The 21,078-nt window shown below is 32.2% G+C and overlaps 1 protein-coding gene across 2 annotated transcripts in view; it reads right to left on the reverse strand.

The window, feature by feature from the left end:
* LOC148601557 (solute carrier family 2, facilitated glucose transporter member 5-like) overlaps window positions 1-21,078 on the reverse strand; it is a 55,466-nt gene that overhangs the window by 9,973 nt on the left and 24,415 nt on the right. For both annotated transcript variants that reach the window (XM_088554165.1, XM_088554164.1), the window contains exons 10-13: window positions 14,594-14,752; window positions 10,613-10,747; window positions 7,917-8,104; window positions 2,998-3,207 (exon numbers count right to left, since the gene is read on the reverse strand). In XM_088554165.1, coding sequence (XP_088410291.1) covers window positions 2,998-3,207; window positions 7,917-8,104; window positions 10,613-10,747; window positions 14,594-14,752 — 692 coding nt within the window. The remainder of the gene's footprint in view (window positions 1-2,997; window positions 3,208-7,916; window positions 8,105-10,612; window positions 10,748-14,593; window positions 14,753-21,078) is intronic.

The raw sequence follows: 21,078 nt of genomic DNA on the forward strand, positions 1-21,078 counted from the left end.
GTTTTGGCGGTAATCAAAAGAATGTAATCCAGGGACAAAGACCAGACATGGAAAACAGACATACACAAAAAAAAGAGCATAAAGTAACTAAAATCATACATACAAAGTAACAAAAGCAAATAAGCAAAACTGGGAACATGGACCAGGTGCACCGGTAAGGTAAGCCTCCTTTGCTTTTCTAGAAACACCTGTCGAGTTGTTTAGAAAAAGACAAGTCCATGGTAGATGAAAAATGAAAGGAAAACTATGACACGTTAAACAAATCAGTTTTCATGGCACAGATGGATACACTGTAGCAATCCACGACTTCATTATCATGACCATAAAACTTCAGTAGTGATGACTTCAATCTTGTAGCTACATAACCCTGTCCCAGAAGCCTACTTTTTTATAAGTCTAGTGTGATACAAAAAATCTGCGTAGTTTCAGCAAGCTCTGGCATAACGTACGAGTTATGATACAAACATTCCATATGCAGGTGCTGAAGGGATGTTGCCACAGATTAAAGGAAAGTTGACAATTCTAAATGAAAAGTCATCATATTAGGTAATTCCAATACAATAGGGACAACAACCCAAGACAAATCTTTTTGTGTTAACAAATCTTTTGGTAATACAAATTTCATACATATATATGTATATTTTCATCATTATTTAGCCATTTTCCAGAAACATACTGGACAAAAAAGAACATAGTCATAACATTTTGTATTTGTATGAATTAACTGTTAAAATAGATATTTCTGGCCTGTCAAGAATTGTCTTTTGTCTACTACGATTTTTACTTATTTGTACAATTGTTCAAAGTAGAGATTGATGATATTATTTTTTTTCTTTAGTTTATCTCTTGTAATTTTGAAGAAAAGTCAGAATGTGTTTACTATACCAGATGTTCTTAAACAAGCTGCCCTCAAGACCCTCAATCACTGAAATGGTTTAATAGCATTGAAAATATAACTACATGAAAAACCTTAAAATGGTCAAACTTCTTTGACAAAATTTGCATATTTTGAAAAAAATTCTGAAAATTTAAACATTAATCATCACTCTATTTATGCTAACTGAATAACATGCAAAAAGTGAAAAAAATCATTAAAAATGCATCCAACAGATTTTTCCCAATCTCACCACACATAAATCTTTACATACTTTTACATATTATCTTTTCATTTTTACATTAATCATCATCCTAATGGGAATCCTAGCACGCTAACATCTGGTATGGGTAGTACCCCGACAATTCCAACAAAAAGTACCTGATTACACATTTGGCCTGCAGATCATCCATTCCAGTACAAAAATTCAGACTATTTCAAAATAATCAAACAATGTTCCATCACTTTAAATGATATACTTGACTACAAAAATGACGAACCATATTATACTTTTTCAAAATGTGGTATTAAAAATTACAAACATGCAACATCCGAATAGCAGACTCTTTCTTCACTAGTACCATTATGAACAAAACTTTTCACACAAGAAGTCATGATGACTTAAGTTGCAAATCGACGAACTTAATATATGGATCAGAATGCAACTAATGCGGTCTAGTATATGTCGGTGAAACACAAGAACATTTAAACAAACGAGTGTGTGGTTATCGTTCAGGAAATAATACTACCAAATTCCTGACAGTTTGTCAACGTTTCATATCAAGTTTGGTCCCAATTGATCAAACATTGTCAGAGGAGAAGATTTATGAAAGAAATAACATTGAAAATAGCATAAAAACATCTAAAAAGGCAAGAACTTCAACATGGCTAAAACGATTAAAACGAATATTTGACAAAAGATAGATCTCACTACCCATAACACTTTAACACCGTGTGAGAATTTAGCTAAACCTAACGGTTTTGGAGATATATGCCAAAAACTACTCTCTGACCCCTATATTCTATTTTTAGCAACGATGGCCATGTTTTTCAACAGATAAAAAAAACTCCACATCAGTTCTATGCACTATACCCCAAAGAACATTCATACCAAGGATGGTTCCAAATGGTCAAGTAGTGTCAGAGGAGAAGATTTTTGAAAGAAATAACATTAAAAACAGCAAAAAAAAAGCATTGAAAAAGAGCAATAACTCCAACAAGGCTTAACATATCAAAATGAAAATTTGACCACAGATAGATCATTTCATGTTGAACACTTTTATCTAATGTCAGAATTCACAAAACCTTATGGTTTTGGAGATATATGGGAAAAACTACTCTCCGACCCCTGTTACTAATGGCGGCCATGTTTTCAAAGGATCAAAAATCCCCACATCAGTTCCATGCACGATACCCCAAGGAACAGTCATAACAAGTTTAATTCTTATTGGTTCAGTAATTTCAGAGGAAAAGAGTTTTGAAAAATTGTTAACGATGACAAAGAGGGATGCCAAGTGATGGCAATAGCTCACATGGCCTATGGTCTGATGAGCTAATAATGTTAATGTGAAAGTAGAAAAACTGTGATCTTTGTTCAATTGGAGATACCCCAGCTTTCCTGCCCAAAAACCATATAGGATACCCCATATATGACTGTAGCATCCAGATGGAGAACAAAATTGGAGGTGTACGATGGCATCATGTAATAAAAAAAATCTGTGAATATTTCATCAAATTCAGTATGTCAATTTCAAAGGAGTTGCGCATTAGAAACAGTCCTTTGGTTGACATTTGACAGAGTCCCATATTTTGCATAAGGAGACCTTAATAGTCATGACCATATAGCCCTTTGTGTTTCATTGAGCTCTATACACTTACAAACAACAATGACGATGATACCATATTTTATGACATTTTTTGTGGTTTTATGAAATGATTGTGAAAAATATTTAGAACATCAGTATTTTTTACTCTCATGCATTTTCAGAAGAAGTTTCAAATCATAAAAATAAAGAGCAGAAATTTGGAAAAGAATCATCAAAAACAAAATTTCTTTTTTAACACTGATGGTATTTATTAAGTTCTAAAATTTAGAAATCTGCTTTATGTTTAAAATTACTCACCTCACAAAGATTGCTGGTAACAAGTTGCACAAACAAAGCAAAGACCATAAATAGTGTGGAGATCATCAACAGTTTTCTCCTCTTTTGTTTACTAGAGAGTGTAATAAACGTTGATATACAGTTTGTCAGGGCTGTTCCAAAAACAATCCACTCAGCCAACTCTGACTGCACCCCAGCATATCGGTAAATAAAACTGGAAAATGCAACTATCTAAAAGTGAAGCAAAATGCACAGTTAAGGTTTGACTTTGACTTCATTCAATGCCCTACACACGATCTTGAAGATAAATTTTTCTTGTTCACTTATAATTAAATGAGTCCTAATAAAGCAGAAATTTTCATTGGAGATTCAAATTTGCTTATTTCGTGCTTAGAACAAATCCACGAAAAAATAAGTCCACAAGAAAATTCTCAAATATATATCAAATTTATTTAATTAGCAGAAGATAGAACATCGTTCATAAAGGAGAAAACAATTCCAATTAATCCGTTAATCCACTTGATTAACTGTTCACAGATGGATGTCAAAACTGTAATAAATGCACCAACACAATACTAATATTGATAACTTTAACATTTTACACTATTATTATTTTTATATTACAGAGATAAAAAGTGTTTGCACTCAAACATATTGTGGAAATATGTCATTCTGAAGAATTAGGACTGAAATATACGTCACAGCCACGTATGTACATGATATAAATATTGAGGACACCATATATTTCGCAAAAAGTTGTCATTTTTAGAAATTTTTTTTGAAATATATGAATCACTGTCATTTCTTTCAAATATCTAAGGAATCCATCTCAATTTAAAGAAGACACACACAATAACCACAATTACAGCTAGTGATTTGAAAGTTGAGCATGGAATATTATATATATAATATAAGAGCAGATATTATACCAGTTAGTCCGAAATTAAAAGTGCCTTCATATATTGAAGGCACAGAATATTTAAAAAAATGCTATTAATCTTGAACTTTGTGAAAACTTGTCAAGCATCTGAAAGGTGTAAATTATCATTTATGTATTTTAAATAATCATACATGTAAAGTATGTGTTTTATTACATGCCATACAATTATGTATGTACAGATGCAAAACTCCATACATCAGTTATGTGCACAAAACATTAAGTTTTTTAAGTATCAGTTTCAGAGAAGATTTTAAAAAAAAAACACACGCACACACAAAATATATAGAAAATCAAGATTGTCACAAGTACCCATATGTCAACAGCCACAATAAAAAAGTTAAAGCATAAAAGTGAATAATTCCTGTAAAATTAATCCAATCACATTCACAATGCAATCAATACAATATACATGTATGATCAACTGCATAACAATCCTGCAAAATTTGAACAAAACCTGCACTGCATTTTAATAGTATAACATGTAAAAATTCCAAAGTTCCATTATTCCCATTGAATTAATAGAATCTAAATGAAGCATGTTATGATAAACTATCCTATAAAACATTTAAAACTTTATACCAATGAAACATAAAAATATCATAAACAGAGGTCCTTATACTTACATCATTCTGGCTACAGATTTTATAGTGATTAAGTAGCACTCCAGCTAAGAATCATGCAAAATGTGATTCATGGGTGAAAAGCCTACATACTTCTATTTTTGATATTTTGTTTGAATTGCCATGGTAAACAGAAACTAATGTTCAGTTTTTCATATAACCTGTGTTCTTAGGAGATAAAATTTATATAGAATGCACTGTAGATTTCAAAATTAATGGAGATAACTCTGGAAATGACACTCAAATACAATAGACCTACTGTATTTTCAATGTTGATTATCTCCTAAGAGCAGGCAGATTTGAATGAATAATTACACATTTCATAGTATAAACCCATAAAACAACTTAATTACAAAAATAAAAATATGTAGACTTTTTTTGGGTGTATCACATTTTTCAGATTTTGCACGATTCTTACACTGACAGCTACTTACATATTTGACATAAATATATAAAAAATTCAAAAGAAGCTGACATTAAAAGTAATAAAAAAAGTAAATTGAACAGGGCACTAAATTTGATTCATTCCAACAAAAATTCTGAAATTTACATGAACTAATCATTCATAATTTAACATAACAAAAGCACTATCAAAGCAGTCCCCAGTCATTGACCTGTCAGCTATCATTCGATCATCTGTAATTGATCCGCCAAATAGTTTCACAGATCAGTTCAGGGACAGAACAATGCACCTAGTTATCAGAATATTCTTAATTATGATCTAACTAAATTTTGAAATAGTGACGTTTCATATTTTCATCAACAAATTACCATAAATAAATTCATTTATGCAGTTGCTCATTTTTATTGATTAGCTGAAGTGAAAACATTCACAGGAATCAATTTTCATGAAAAAAAAAAACATTATTTTTTCATAGTTTAAAAATAAATTTTCATCCCTCCTGTTTTTGTCATTTAGCTGTAAACAGGGAAAATAGTGAAAATTAGAACACCACAAAAATAAATACGTTTAAAGTAATATATTTCAGAGACTCATTGAAAAGATTGCAGAACATGTACACTTTTTAATGGATTTTGAACCCATTCTAACAAATTCAAAGCATTATTTGACAATTAGTTAAAAGCCCTTTTGCATATTTTCATACATTACAAGACCGATAAGAATTTTTAAGATGGTAAACTAATATACCATTATAGTTCTGCATTAAATAAACAATTAAATTTTCATTTCATAAACCATTTACAGCCTCGTCTATTTAAGTACCAATGTACATCAGACACTGTCAATGGCAGAGGTGATTCATGGGGTAGAAAAACTAATCAAATGAACGAAGTTTTTGATAAATACTGCTACGTTAAATCAAATGAACGATGTTTTTGATAACTACTGCTACGTTAATGTTCATTAAATACTGCTACGTTAATGTTTGTTAAATTAAATGACTTAACGTGAAGGTGAAACTGAAGCCAGGTAATCTATAACAATGATAAAATAAAACATTCACATCACCATACAAACTCTTACAATGAGGACCACACCATACTCAACTTTAATGGCAGCATTCAATAAAATATCCAGAAATTACCACGAATTTTAACCCATACATACATATATTCACTGAAACTTATAATTAAATGTTCAAATGTAGTCATAATGCTTTTTCTCTATTTTTTTTTATTTATATACTTTCAAAATCAGTATTTCCTACTAACTAAACTACTATACATTTTTTGTACACTTAAAGGAAATTATGCAAAGTTGAAAGTGAATGTGGTTGAATTTATATACTGACAAAATTATTTCAATAATTGTCATTCAAATCCAGTAAAAAAAAAACCCCACAATTTCTACGATTTCAAACAAAATACATAAAAAGTACATGACATATAGCTTTCTATTTGCCCTATCATATTGATTTAGGATAATATACATGTACCACATGGAAGTAATATTTATACTGGCTGCAATTTAACCAATCAGAACAAGAAAGAAGTATATAAACCTATATTACATTGGTGTTGTTACATTTAGATATAGATAAAATATTACTACAATAATATTATACATAAATAAAGATTTAAATCATCAACCCAAATGAATTAGGACTTTTTTTTATTTGAATCTATAACTAAATGACATTGAACAAGCATTCTGAGAGTATTGCACAGCAATATAAAGGCCCCTATTGAAGGAAATTTTTTATTGAAGAGAACAGAATGAAGAACCCAAGAACTTAATTGAATAAAAATTTGATCTTGATTTGTAACCTGCAATAAACCAAATATCAAATGTATATATCTCCTAGCACGAAAAAGGTGTGGTAAACTGATTTGCCCAACTTACTGATTAATGGACTGATGAATTGATTGCAAACTTAAAATCCCCTTCAGCAAAAGTAGCGAGTATGGAACTAAATCAAAGTGCTGCTATCGCTGGCAGTTTTGATTCTTGTGAAAATTGCAGCATGAACAATATTTCAAAGATTATATGATGTTACACACATTGCATTCAAAATACTATTATGAACTGTCCTTTTTTAACATGTATAAACTCAAAGTCAATCAATACTACTGATCCAACTTTACACACATTTACAAATTTTTGTTCAATTACACCTTTTTCCACAATTTTAAATCTATCCAAAAGTTAATATGCATTTACCATCAAAAGCTATTCTACCCCGGACTTGACTTTTTATGAGCAACTCGACGGGTGTTTCTAGAAAAGCAGAGGACGCTTATCCTACCGGTGCACATAGTCCATGTTCCCAGTTTTTAGTGGAGTCCGAGTTGCTCACTTGCTTTTGTTACTTTGTATGTATGATTTTAGTTACTTTATGTTCTTTGTTGTGTATGTCTGTTTTCCATGTCGGGTCTTGTCCCTGGATAACATTCTTTTGATTACCGCTATAACCTTGGTTCCCATGACTACTCTTAACAGAGTATTTATCCTACGTAACAATTATACTTAAATAAAACTAATATCAGCTTAAGAAAATAATTTCCTTAACATAAGATTTTCATATTCTAGACATTTTAATCAATTTGAATTTTCCCGCAAATTTTACTTATTTAAAATCACTGCTCTTCACTTCCTATTTATGAATGGTAAAATATTAATGATAGGATGGATAATTTGACTTATAAGTATGTTAAAACGAAAATATTAAATACATTTCAAAATGTATTCCATAATTAACAGATTTTTATTGAGCAGATAAATTGCAAGAAACATATTTACTTTTTATAAAAAAGGAATTACATTTGGCCTATTTTCGTGTAGTGTTCAGAAATAGTTGAGAAGTTCCAGTGATAGACAGGTGACATTAGGTATTTGGATACTGAAGGATCAAAAAACCCAAAAGATCACTCTTTGATCAATTTCATCCATTATGTTTTTTTTTTCCTATTTTACTTACCACATTTACACCTGAAAGTTGTTGAGCAGCTTGTAAAAAGCAAACAACTATCAGTTGTACTCTGTTTCTCATGCATTGAATCAGCTTCAGGACTGAGGTGAACTGCAAGTTCTCCAAATGTTCAGCCATTTGTATAACTCTTCTACTTTTATCAACCAACTCATCCTGTGTACATATCTTACGGAGTTCTAAAATGGAATAATTGTTTGCCTCATTCAGTTGTTAATTTTTTCAAAACTTTCGAAAAAAAAAAAGAGAGTTGATTTTTTGGGGGTTGTGACCACTTTGACCCTTTATAACTCGAAAACCGTAAGAGACATCTGAAATCTGATTGAAAAATGCAGGTAGGGAAGTTTATAAAGAATCCAACAAAATATTCAAAACTCGACCAAAAACAAGAGGCTCCCAGGAGCCTGAATCGCTCACCCAGTTGAATTTTGCAACAAGAAGCTGTCCAACAACTTTGATTCCAGAAGACTTTGGTAGGACTTTTCATTAGGATCATTTCCTAAATGAGAATTTCTTTCCATTGTTAATGACAGACAACAACAACGATGGACACCAATTGATGGCAATAGCTCAAATTGCTTTTTATCATAAAAATAAAATTAACTGTAAGCTTTTCTTATAAATTCAAATGATTGATATCACTCATTTCCCCCTATTTAGCCCCTCTTTTCCAAACAAGAGGCTCCTAGGAGCCTGAATCGCTCACCTTGTTAAATTCTTTCAAGGGCAATAAATTTAACAAGTTGTCCAACAATTTTGACTCATGAAGACTTTGGTAGGACTTATCATGAGGATCATTTCAGCAATTGAAAGTTTCTTTCTATCTATCATAAATTTATAGATATTGGCTGAAAACTGAAAAAAAAACTTTAAATTTTCCTCTTCCAAGGGCAATAACTCTTAAAATGAGAAGTCTGTTAACTTTGATGCCTGAAGACTTTTGTGGTCCTAAAAATCATTTCATCTAATGTAAGAATTTGGCTAACCCTAACTGTTTTGGAGATATATGCAAAAAAAACTACTGTCTGACCCCTATGCACTATTTTTAGTAATGGTGGCTATGTTTTTCAACGGATCAAAAATCCCAATATCAGTTCTATGCAGGATACTCCAAAAAACATGCAAATCAAATTTGGTTCCAATTGGTGAAGTAGTGTCAGATGAGAAGAGTTTTTAAACAAGAGGATCTCAGATCCCCCACCTGGTTGAATTTTGCCTTTCAACAGCAATAAATTTAACAAGAGTCCAACAAGTTTGACTCAAAAAGTCTTGGGTAGAACTTACAAATGTATCATAAGGATCATTTCAACAACTGAAAGTTACTTTTAATCTATCACAGTTTTCAAGATATTGGACTGAAAACTGTTAAAAAAGGTAATTTTTCCCCTTTCAAGGGCAATAACTCCAACAAGGAGTCATCTGACAACTTTTATCCCTGAAGCCTTTTGTAGTCTTAATAATAAGGATCATTTCAGCTATTGAAAGAATTTGGCTTAACCTAACAGTTTTTGAGATATATGCAAAAAACTACTGTCCGACCCCTACACTGTATGATCTATTTTTAGTAACGGCTGCCATGTTTTTTGACAGATCAAAAATACCCACATCATTTCTATGCAGGATACACCAAGGAACATTTGTACCAAGTTTGGTTCCAATTGATCAAATAATGTCAGAGGAGAAGATTTTGAAAGAAATAACATTAAAAATAGCAAAAATTGTTGAAAAAGGGCAATATCTTCAACATGACTCAACAGTTTAAAACCAAAATTTGACCAGAGATAGATCTCATCATGCTGAATACTTTTCCCTGTCAGAATGTAGCTTAACCTAACACTTTTGGAGATATATGCAAAATTCTGCTGTCTGACCCCTTATATTCTATTTTTAGTAACTGCAGCCATGTTTTTCAATGAATCAAAAATCCCCATATCAGTTCTATGCAGGATACCCCTAGGAAGATTTTTGAAAGAAATAACATTAAAAATAGCAAAATCGTTGAAAAAGGGCAATAACACCAACATGGCTTAACAGATTAACACCAAAATTTGACCAGAGATAGATCTCATCATGTTAAACACTTTAACTGGTGTCAGAATATAGCTAAACTTAACAGTTTTGGAGATATATGCGAAAAACTACTATCTAAAACCCCTATGTTCTATTTTTAGTAATGGCAGCCATGTTTTCGACAAATCAAGAAACCCCCCATCAGTTCTATGCAGGATACCACAAGGAACATTTATACCAAGTTTGCTTCTAATCAGTAGTTTCAGAGGAGAAAAGTTTTGTATATTTGTTAATGACGATGGACGCCAAGTGATGGCAATAGCTCACATGGCCTTTGGCCAAGTGAGCTAAAAAGGTGGAGCAATCAACTCCAAAAACTATAAAGCCCTCCACCATGTCCATGATGCTTATTTGTTTTTGTTTCTTCGTAGGTGTTATTATTTTTTTTTTATTTGTGTGTCTTTTTTTCATTCCAGTCTTTATCCTTGCATGGGATGTATTGTTATGATTACTGCTCAAATCTTGCGAATTAGTTCCTTCGTTTACTCTGTCATAAACGATTTTTGTGATAATTTTTTTTTATTTTTTGCATTTAACTGTTCCCACTCACTTAGCAAAATAGATTGCGTTCAAAAATAAGTTGGTCAATTACAGTTATTCCAGGGATAAGAACATACCTTTTTCCATCAATTCTGGTTTCCCTGTTCTGATGTAAACATAGATGGGACTCTCTGGACACCAATATAGGAAAATGTTAAATAACGCTGGGATAAAATTTAGGACAAGTAGCCAATGCCATCTTTCCACATTACCTGTAAACAAGCAAATACATGTAAATACTTGCATTATATAATTATTGATTACTAACAACCTTTATGCTTCAAAGAAAGTCTTGTTTACAATGGGCATGACCCTTGTATAGCAGTACAATGGATACAAGATTGCAAGGGCACCTGAGTTATCCCCTGGTTTCATGCTGCTCCAATTTTTCAGCTATTTTGTTGCTCTTTCTTGTCTTTTGTCCTTTTTATGCTTACAGTATTGTTTTATTTATGAATTTCTTGGTATCGCTTCTTTTTTATTTTATATTATAGTAATACAAAAGGAGGCAAACACTCAAAAGTAAGAATGAAAGTTCTCTAACCAGGCACAATCAAATTTGTTCTTACAAGCCTGTAATCTATAAACTACATCATATAAAGTTAAATTGGAATCTCCCTTTACAAACACCAGACAGAAACAAACACACTTCATGTACAATAATATATAATTCCTTGCTCGTATGAAAATGGTAAAAATTCATCCCAAAGTCTCAGACTTATATCAAACTATATAGAGTGATGGTTGTAGTTTATAATTAAACACTGTATCACTTTTACTTCCCCCAGACAGAATCTGACTTAAGCTAATGGTTTTGAATATATATGTAAAAAACTTCTGCCTGACCGCTATGTTCTATTTTTAGTAACAGTCGCCATGTTTTTTGACATATCAAAATTCTTTGTATCATTTCTATGCAGAATATCCTTGGAAGTATTTATACCAACTTTGGTTTCAACTAGTCAAAGAGTAATCAAAGGAATCAAGATTCTACCAGAAATCAAAGGAATGTAATTCAGGGACAAAGACCAGACATGGAAAACAGACAAACACAACATAAATAACCAAAATAATGCAAACAAAGTAACAAAAGTAAATGAGCAACTCAGACTCCACTAAAAACTGGGAACAAAGACCAGGTGCACCGGTAGGGTAAGCCAAGTTCACACCAAGTTTGGTTTGAATAAGTCAGGTAGTGTTAGAGAAGAAGATTTTTGAAGGAAATAACATTAAAAATAGAAAAAAAAATGTTAAAAAAGGGCAAGACTCAAACATAGATTTACAAATTTACTAAAAATTTGGCCTCAAACAGATTTTATAAAGCTGAATACTCAGACAGTTAGACAGTTAATATTTGACTAAACCTAACAGTTTTGAAGACATATGCAAAATACCTCCGTCTGATCCATGTTTCATTTTTAGTACATGTAACAGCAGCCATGGTTTTCCACCCAGCAGAACACTCCTACCAATACATGTTTGGGTTAATTAGTCCAAGGAAAAGATTTTAAAATGTTATAAGCGACAACAATGGACAACAACGACAATGCCAATGACTAAACCCGGTAAATTAACAAGAAGCTTGGAGATATATGCTAAAACTACTGTCTAACCCCTATGTTCTATTTTTAATAACGACAGCCATGTTTTTCAATGGATCAAAAATACCCACATCAGTTCTATGCAGGACACCCAAAGAAATATTCCTACCAAGTTAGGTTCCAATTGGTGAAGTAATGACAGAGGAAAAGAGTTTTGAAAAATTGTTAAAGAGGACGACAGAAGCCATTTAGTGATGGCAATAGCTCACTTGGCTTTTGACCATGTGAGCTAAAAAATAATAATACTTTTACATTGAAACTTTCATATTTATTTTACATATTTGTTATTTACTCAGATGGTCGTAGAAATTGAATAAAAGAACAGCGTTCCAATGTCATCAGCGAAAAAAAAGTGAGGAAAACTTTAAATTCACTGAAATTTTCTTAAAGTGCAAGGGGCCATAACTTCCATAAAAATCAATCAACACTAACTTAATCTGTAACTTCTCATAGTAAGACTACATACAAAATCTAAAATCAATTGGTGAAAGCATTACAAAAAAAAGTGCGGAAAACAGTAATTTCACTGAAATTTTGTAAGTCCAAAGGGCCATAACTTCCATAAATATCAATCAACCCTAACAAAAGTTGATCTTAATCTGTAACTTCTCATAGTAAGACTACACACAAAATCTAAAATCAATTGGCGAAAGTATTACAAAAAAAAAGTGTGGAAAACAGTAATTTCACTAAAATTTTGTAAGTCCAAAGGGCCATAACTTCCATAAAAATCAATCAACCCTAACAAAAATTTATCTTAAACTGTAACTTCTCATAGTAAGACTACACACAAAATCTAAAATCAATTGGCAAAAGTATTACAAAAAAAAAGTGTGGAAAACAGTAATTTCACTAAAATTTTGTAAGTCCAAAGGGCCATAACTTCCATAAATATCAATCAACCCTAACAAAAGTTGATCTTAATCTGTAACTTCTCATAGTAAGACTACACACAAAATCTAAAATCAATTGGTGATACCATTACAAAAAAAACCTTGGAAAACTGTAATTTCACTGAAATTTTGTAAGTCCAAAGGGCCATAACTTCCATAAAAATCAATCAACCCTAATAAAAGTTGAACTTAAACTGTAACTTCTTATAGTAAAGACTACACACAAAATCTAAAATCAATTGGTGAAAGCATTACAAAAAGGTGTGGAAAACTGTAATTTCACTGAAATTTTCTAAGTCCAAGGGCCATAACTTCCATAAAAATCAATCAACATTAACAAAAGTTAATCTTAATCTGTAACTTCTCATAGTAAGACTACACACAAAATCTAAAATCAATTGATGAAAGCATTACAAAAAAAAGTGCGGAAAACTGTAAATTTACTGAAAATTTCTAAGTCCAAGGGCCGTTACACTTCCGTAAAAATCATTCAACCGTAACCAATATACCCACATACCAAAAAACAAACTTATTTGGTAAAAGCATAAAAAAAAAAATAAAAAAAAACAGACGCCCAGCATTTCCATTAAATACACTGATATTAATATTAATAATCTCTTAATAAAAAAAAATTGGAGACTCCTAAGAGCTCACATCAAACACTTGACTTCATAAACAACATTATATTTTTTGCCAAAGCAGCCAAGTTTTTTCTTGGATAAAATTCCTCATGCTCATACAGTAACCTACGGAATAATCAAATCTAAATGTATAATCATTTAATTCTGTCCAGCAGTTTTTGAGAACATTTCTGCCAAAGAAATTTACTGAGAGTTGACCACAGATGGATCTAAACATGTTGAACACTTTTATTCTACACAGAATTTTGATAGACCGAGTAGTTTGGAGGAATATGATAAAACCCTCTGTATGACCCCTACATTCTTCATAAGTAGCCACTGCCACGATTTTTTCCTGATTTTATTTCTCTACTATCCTTAACTTTATTGCTTAGTATTTGCTTCAGAAATGTAAGGCAAGGATAAAATTTGAAAAGGATTTTTTTTTTTCATTCTGTTATTTTATGTGGAAGTTGTAATTTGGTCCCATGGAAGAAGGTCAAAACTTAGGACATTTGGTAGTATCACTTTTCATGTCTACAGAGTCTGAAGCATAGGTGCTAAAAATCAAAAATGATTTTTTTCTGACTATCTTAGAAATCTGGTTTTATACATATACATGTTTCTATATAATTAAGTATTTTTAAGAGGTGGAATTTTTTAATATATATCAAAATTGGCCTGTTGAAAAATGCACCACATTATTCATTGTAATCCCATACCTAATTCAGTGGTGCCAAAGAAGTAAAGGATAAAAGATGGGTATCCCTTTTCATAAAAGGAAGGATGTATGGGCAGAACAGACACCACTATTACTGTATACTCCCACTTTCCAAGTGGGAGGCATAATGGTTGATTCAGATATGATGATGTTTTAATAAACTAAAAGATAAATTCATAATATGAAAATTAAGATGCCCTAAATTTTTCTTCATCTGTCTTACCAAAAAGACATCTAGTTCCCAATAGAGTGGATACAACAATTCCTCCAGTGATGTAAAAGTGAAACCATCTATCATATGTACCAAAGGACCCTTTAACACTATTAAGAGTTAACCTGGAGATTTCCATAGTATACATGCCAGATGTAATCAGCCCAATACCTGAAAGAAAATCACAAAAGATTAAATAATGAACACATTTTCAGCCGACAAATAGAAAAAAATATCAAGATCCTAAAGACACTCCCTGTCTCTCTTGGACTTTTGAAAAAGCAAACCTCTTGAGTTGAATCATAATCCTGTTGCAGCTTTAATACAACAATAATATTTACCATTGCCATTATAAAGTTTCATAAAAATCCACCGAGTGTTATAAATGAACAAATATGCAATTTGATGAAAACATGTTAAACTTTCAAGGTAGATTATCTCCCATCACAGTAATCCTGTAATAATACATTGTATCTTTAATTAAAAAGGCACATATACTTATAAAGTTATAATGTCTTTTCTTCCTATAATGTTTTATCAAAATCAACTGCATGAATTAGGATGAGTTGCATTCATAAGCAACAATCGTAGTTAACATAAATGAGCAGACTGAAGGGGTAACAGCTGCATTTTTGCGCCAATCCCAAGTCAGGAATTCCTGGCATCTGTATGTCAGGATTAATTTGCACTTTATAGCACAAGCACTACAAGACAATATAGTTTCAGTTTACTCTGTGTTTTTGGAGTATTTCACTGTACCTGCATACACTCCTTGAGACATTTAGGTTTCCAGCACGCACAATACCCAAATGCATGCTAAACACTAACTAAACGCAAGATAAATGAACGCTTCTATCGTGTGTTTAAATGAATGCTCATATTAAGCATTTAAATGCATGATAGAAGAACGACGAAAAATAATAATTTTGACACATAATGAAGACAGAAAAAATAGAAAATAAAATCAATGAAATTATATAAATTAATAATAGCAAAAAATATAAAAAATAGCAGTTAAATCAAGGAAATAATCAAAGTACAAAAATAAACGAACGCTCGTATCGTGCGTTTAAACGAATGCTCCCAGCAAGCATTTAAATGAATGTTCCCAGCGTGTGTTTAAACGAATGCTTCTATTGTGCATTTATCATGCGTTTAAACGAATGCAAAACGATGTGTAAATGCACAATAAACAATGCACGAACGCTAAAATGGGAAACGTGAACGTCTCAAGGAGTGTATAATGTTGTTTTTGGGACAGCTGAAAACTGTCCAGTGGTATGAGGATTTCCTTATAGTTCAATGGGTGGCCTTGAGCTGACAATATTCATCCTAGTGGGGTTGTTGTCTTTTTGACATACTCACCGTATCCATTCCCTTCATACATTGAAGAGGAATAAAAACTTTAGGATACTGTCCACTGTAACCCTAACTAAGGACTGGTGCAAATTTTAGTAAATTTTAGCGCTTGTTTTTTTCCTCTTCAATTTGGAAGTTAGTCAACAAAATCAATGAAATTGTTAAAATAATGTAAGAAACTTTTTTTTCATTCTTGGGAAATTAATTTTTTTAGGATAGTTATTCAATGGAGGGATGGGGTAGAAATTTATTATCTTTTATATGCTTGTGGCACAAGACAAGCAGTATTTGATATGTCAGTGCATATGCTATTTCATAGTAATTTTAATTTTTGTATATTTGTCAAACCAGTGTTCACTATGGCAAGGTTGCACTTACCCGCTTCCAATGACTTGGTCATTTTGTAGGCTTACACCACTCTTTATAAGGAATAACTCGTAGCTGCACAAGATTTTTGGAGTAGTCATTCATATTATATCACTTCTTGTTAAGACTCACGGCTATTATTCAACATTTTTGTACTTTGTTTTGTTAAGTGTCAATCAGTCACCATTTTCGGGGATAGCAGCGAAACCTCAAAGAATCTGTTTTATTTCATCATGTAAAATAATTTTACCATATATGGTTCATTGTAAAGGTCCCAGTTTTCATTTTTATGTAAGGTGCACCTTGTTGGGTGTGAAAGTGCTTTTTGTTCTAAAGGATAGTAGAGGGTACTAATTTGTCAAAGGAAACTTCCGCATTGTTGTTTCGTCGGCTATATTTATGCGCATTTATGAAAGTGGTTTATTTTATGACAACTAGTCCATTTCTTACTTTCACTCAAATTGTTTTATTAATATATTAGTAAGGACAGTTAAAGGACAAGTTGACATAAGTTATTTTTGCTGTTTTAAGCATTTCCCACTGTCTATACAATACGCTCCTTACAAGAAGGACAATCTGCCATTGGTCGCTTTAGGTCACCTGGTACAAATTCCCAACATATATAAACGCGAAAGTATTCCAGCATGGCAGTTAGCTGAAAGTATCTTCGGTGGCAATTTACAAACCCAGAATTTTTTGACCGAATTTTTTCCAGACTTTAGGTGAGGAAATTATACAAAAAATGGATTTTACTTAACTTTAGGAAGATAATAATTTCGTAAGTCCGCCGCTAATATTACTCTCTATGCGGGAAGTCTAACGGAATAATAAGACCGCTTCACGAAAGCACAGTGGCCGATATACCTTAAAACCTGTGTGTTTTGTCTTCAATAGACTGGCCACCCTTAAAACCGAACATCGGCCGGTTTTACACAGTTTTAGTTACATATTTCAAATAAAAACAACCTCTCAATTCCGGCCACCCGGTTATTGTTCACCTGTAATACATGTGTCAACAAAACTGTAAATGATTACGTAATATTACGCTATTAATAATTCGTTCACTGACTGGTTTGCATTTCATCAGTGGACAGATGATAATTGAAGGGGACAGTAGTTTAGACAACAAATTTAATCCAGACATTACATTTTGTCACTAGTGGGCTGTTAATTGGTGTGTACACACGTCAGGCAATCTGGATCATTTGATAGTACAATCTTTACGATCTTTTTACTGTCAATTAATGTCACCTGTACCCAAGCCAAAACAACATAGGGGGTGAAATTATTAGACTTTGTTGATAGTTAATTTAAGAAAACAATACAAATAATTAATTACCATCAATAGCCCTTTGATCTTTAATACACATTCTTTCAAAACCGTGAACATTATTTTGTCGGCAGTACCGTTTGTAAAATCAGACCATTTACAAATGATGCAAGCTTTGAAATGTGATAAAAGGCCAAAAGTTTTGAATTGGCATTAAACATGTCTCGATCAACAAACTAACAAGTGTAGGGTTATAGAACACATTAATGGAAACAGTTCTAAGAATGCATTGCAAAACCGGCCATTTTTTCTTGTCCCAGTGGTGGCTGGTTTGGAGAAGTTTCACTGTATAATAAACGTTTTGAAGTTAACAACAAAGGCCCTATCTTATGAGCAGTATATGGATAATCAGAAACATTGGGAATCCGTGGTCACAATAAAACAAAGGAACACATACCAGATCTGTTCTCACGGGACAAAGACTAATACCAGAAAAGAAGACAAGGTGATGACTGATATGATCATACACAGTCTTTGTGCGACAGATACAGACACAAAGTTTCTCAAGAAAAATTTTATCTGGCTAAGGCAAGAGACATTAACAGCACTTGCACTGACTTGACATTAAACTAATATACGGCAATTTGCATTTTACACTCCTTGAGACGTTAAGATTTCCCACATGCACAATACCCAAACGCATGCTAAATGTCACAATACGCAAAATAAACAAACACTTCTATCATGCATTTAAACGAATGCTCCTATTGTGCCTTTAAACACACAATAAACGGACTATCCCAGTGTGTGTATGAACACACGATAAACGAATGCTGCTAGCGTGTGTTTAAACGCACGATAAATGAATGCTCATATTGCACTATAAACGAATACTCACGATAGATGAACGGTGAAAAATAAAACTTTTAACAAATAATATAAAAATAACAGTTGAATCGTGGAAATAATCAAAGTACAAAAATAAACAAACGCTTGTATCGGGTGTTTAAACGAACATTTGTATCGTGCGTTAAAACAAACGCTCCTATCTTGCGTTTAAACGAATGCTACCAGCATGCGTTTAAACAGACACTTCTATCGTGCGTTTAAACGAATGCTTCTATCATGAATATATTATGCGTTTAAAAAAACACAAAAGGATGTGTAAATGCACGATAAACGACGGACAAACGCTACAATGGGTGACGTAAATGTTTCATGGTGTGTATAACATAAGGTTTACATTTTGTCTACCACAGTGTGGGAAACCTTTTTTTTCCAACTTGCCATTCTGGCTAGCGGAATATTGATCTTGCTAGCCAAATACAATTTCAAGTAGCCAAATTATTTCCATTCATTCAAAAAATTTCTATGCTCTTCACATTTTTGTTTTTTGTTTTTCTGTACTATCATCTGTTTTCTCATGGATTTGACTACATGTATCTTCTGCCTTTCTTTTTCTTCCTTCAACTATCTTTTCATTTGTTTTTAAATTTATCAAAAACTTTCCCATTTTCGAATATTCCCTCCCATTGTATTTCATGTACTTTACAGTAACAGAATAAGTACTCCATTTCTGAACTCATATTTAAAAAAATAAAATTATATTTCAACACATTCATCATTATGAAACAAGAAAATGTTTATTGTCAAAATTAAAATGAATAAGAAGCAAATGATAAACAAGGTAACATATCTTAAATTACCAAGATAATTTCGTTTGAATACTAATACGAGATCGGAACCGTTGCATAAGAATAGGCACGTCCCGTTTACCGGAAATTGAAATGGCAGATCGTAAACAATGCTTTACAAGTCAATAAAGTTGTGCATATCATGCCAAAATTCACTTGACATATTCAAACTAAACTTATTAAAATGTAGGGAACATATTTTTAACGTATGATGTAAACAGGTGTTTTACTAAATAACCTTTTAGCTGGTTAACTTTCGGTTGGAACTCGCCAATCAAATGATGGTCGCCAAATTGACGAGAGTAAGCTAATGAGAACTCATCAAATTACACATCTACTCGTATTTGGCAGGCTGACGAGCAGTAGTTTCCCACACTGCTACCACAACAGTAAAAGGTGCTGCATGAGTCATTTTTTGTCGACCTTAATTTGTTTAGTTAGACATTTAGACAGAAATTGGCAATGTGACGTATGTCAAGTCTTTTTTGGTTGGGTTAGTCAAAACATTTATTATATAGATAGCAGGGTTTTATAGTATGTTCCCAGTGTAAAAAATTTTGATAATTCACACTGAAAAAAATTTTGTAACTTCACTCTCAGACTTTCTTCCGCCAAAACGTCACAACTATGATATCAATCTGCCAATTGCAAAATAAAAAATTCATGTTGAAAATATTGAAATTAAGAAAAAAATCTACATAATAAGGAAGATAATCAATTGTTTATCGTGAATAACCAAAATAAGATCACTTGTGCTAAGAATACTTGAAGATTTAACTAATGCGTGAAACAAGTTCCGCACACTCAATAAATTTAGGTGTTCTTCGGCACTCGTGAAAATATTTTGGTTACTGACTCTATCCAATCAATAATCATATTAGTCTTACTTGGATTAAAGTAGACAAAAAATGTTAACATCAACACTCTTTGGATTGAGGTAGATAAAATGTAGTCATATTTTGTCCACAAAATGTTGGATTAGACATATTATGTTCATGGCAACACTAAATATGCTTTGATTTTATATTTCCTCGTTTGTCATATTGAATTATTTGATTCTAATGCTGCTGATAAGAGGTTACTCATTGAATCACGTGTACAGCATATAGAAATTTGCGATATAAATGATTGGCATTTTTGTATTGTAAAACTTATAACTGAATCTTTAGAAGGGGATAAAATTTACTTAATGTTCTCAAAGTTCTTAATCAATGATCCATTTTAAGGAAAACAAAAGTCCTTAGCAAGGTGTTAGTGAGATTCGGAGAATGGTTGAAGGTTTGGGTCCTGCGAGGCAGTATATCATTGTCCTTGATTTAAGTCAAATATTCATGGTACTGGACCTCAGACACTCACAAATTTGAATTCCCACATCAATGTAACCTCTCTTTTTTACCCTACCGGTGCACCTGGTCCATGCTCCCAGTTTTTAGTGGAGTCAGAGTTGCTCATTTGCTTTTGTTACTTTGTATGTGTGATTTTAGTTACTTTATGTTCTTTGTTGTGTATGTCTGTTTTCCATGTCTGGTCTTTGTCCCTGAATTACATTCTTTTGATTACCACTATAACCTTGGTTCCCTTGATCACTCCTTAAGACTGTCTACAACAACACATCTTTGTGCTGAGTTAATCAAATAATGTTTTAATGAACATTTAAAGTGTTTAGATAATAATAATTGACTCGGTGAAAACAATGAGTATTTATATAGACATAATTTACTTGTCTCAGTTACATTTTGACTGTGCATGGTCATTACAGCCAATCATTTAGCTGGCAGTGTAGATTATACACAGTTAAAAACATCACT

This window comes from Perna viridis, chromosome 12, assembly GCF_037379345.1.
Source record: "Perna viridis isolate PV_CMFRI_1.1 ecotype Kerala chromosome 12, ASM3737934v1, whole genome shotgun sequence".
Lineage (NCBI taxonomy): Eukaryota > Metazoa > Mollusca > Bivalvia > Mytilida > Mytilidae > Perna > Perna viridis.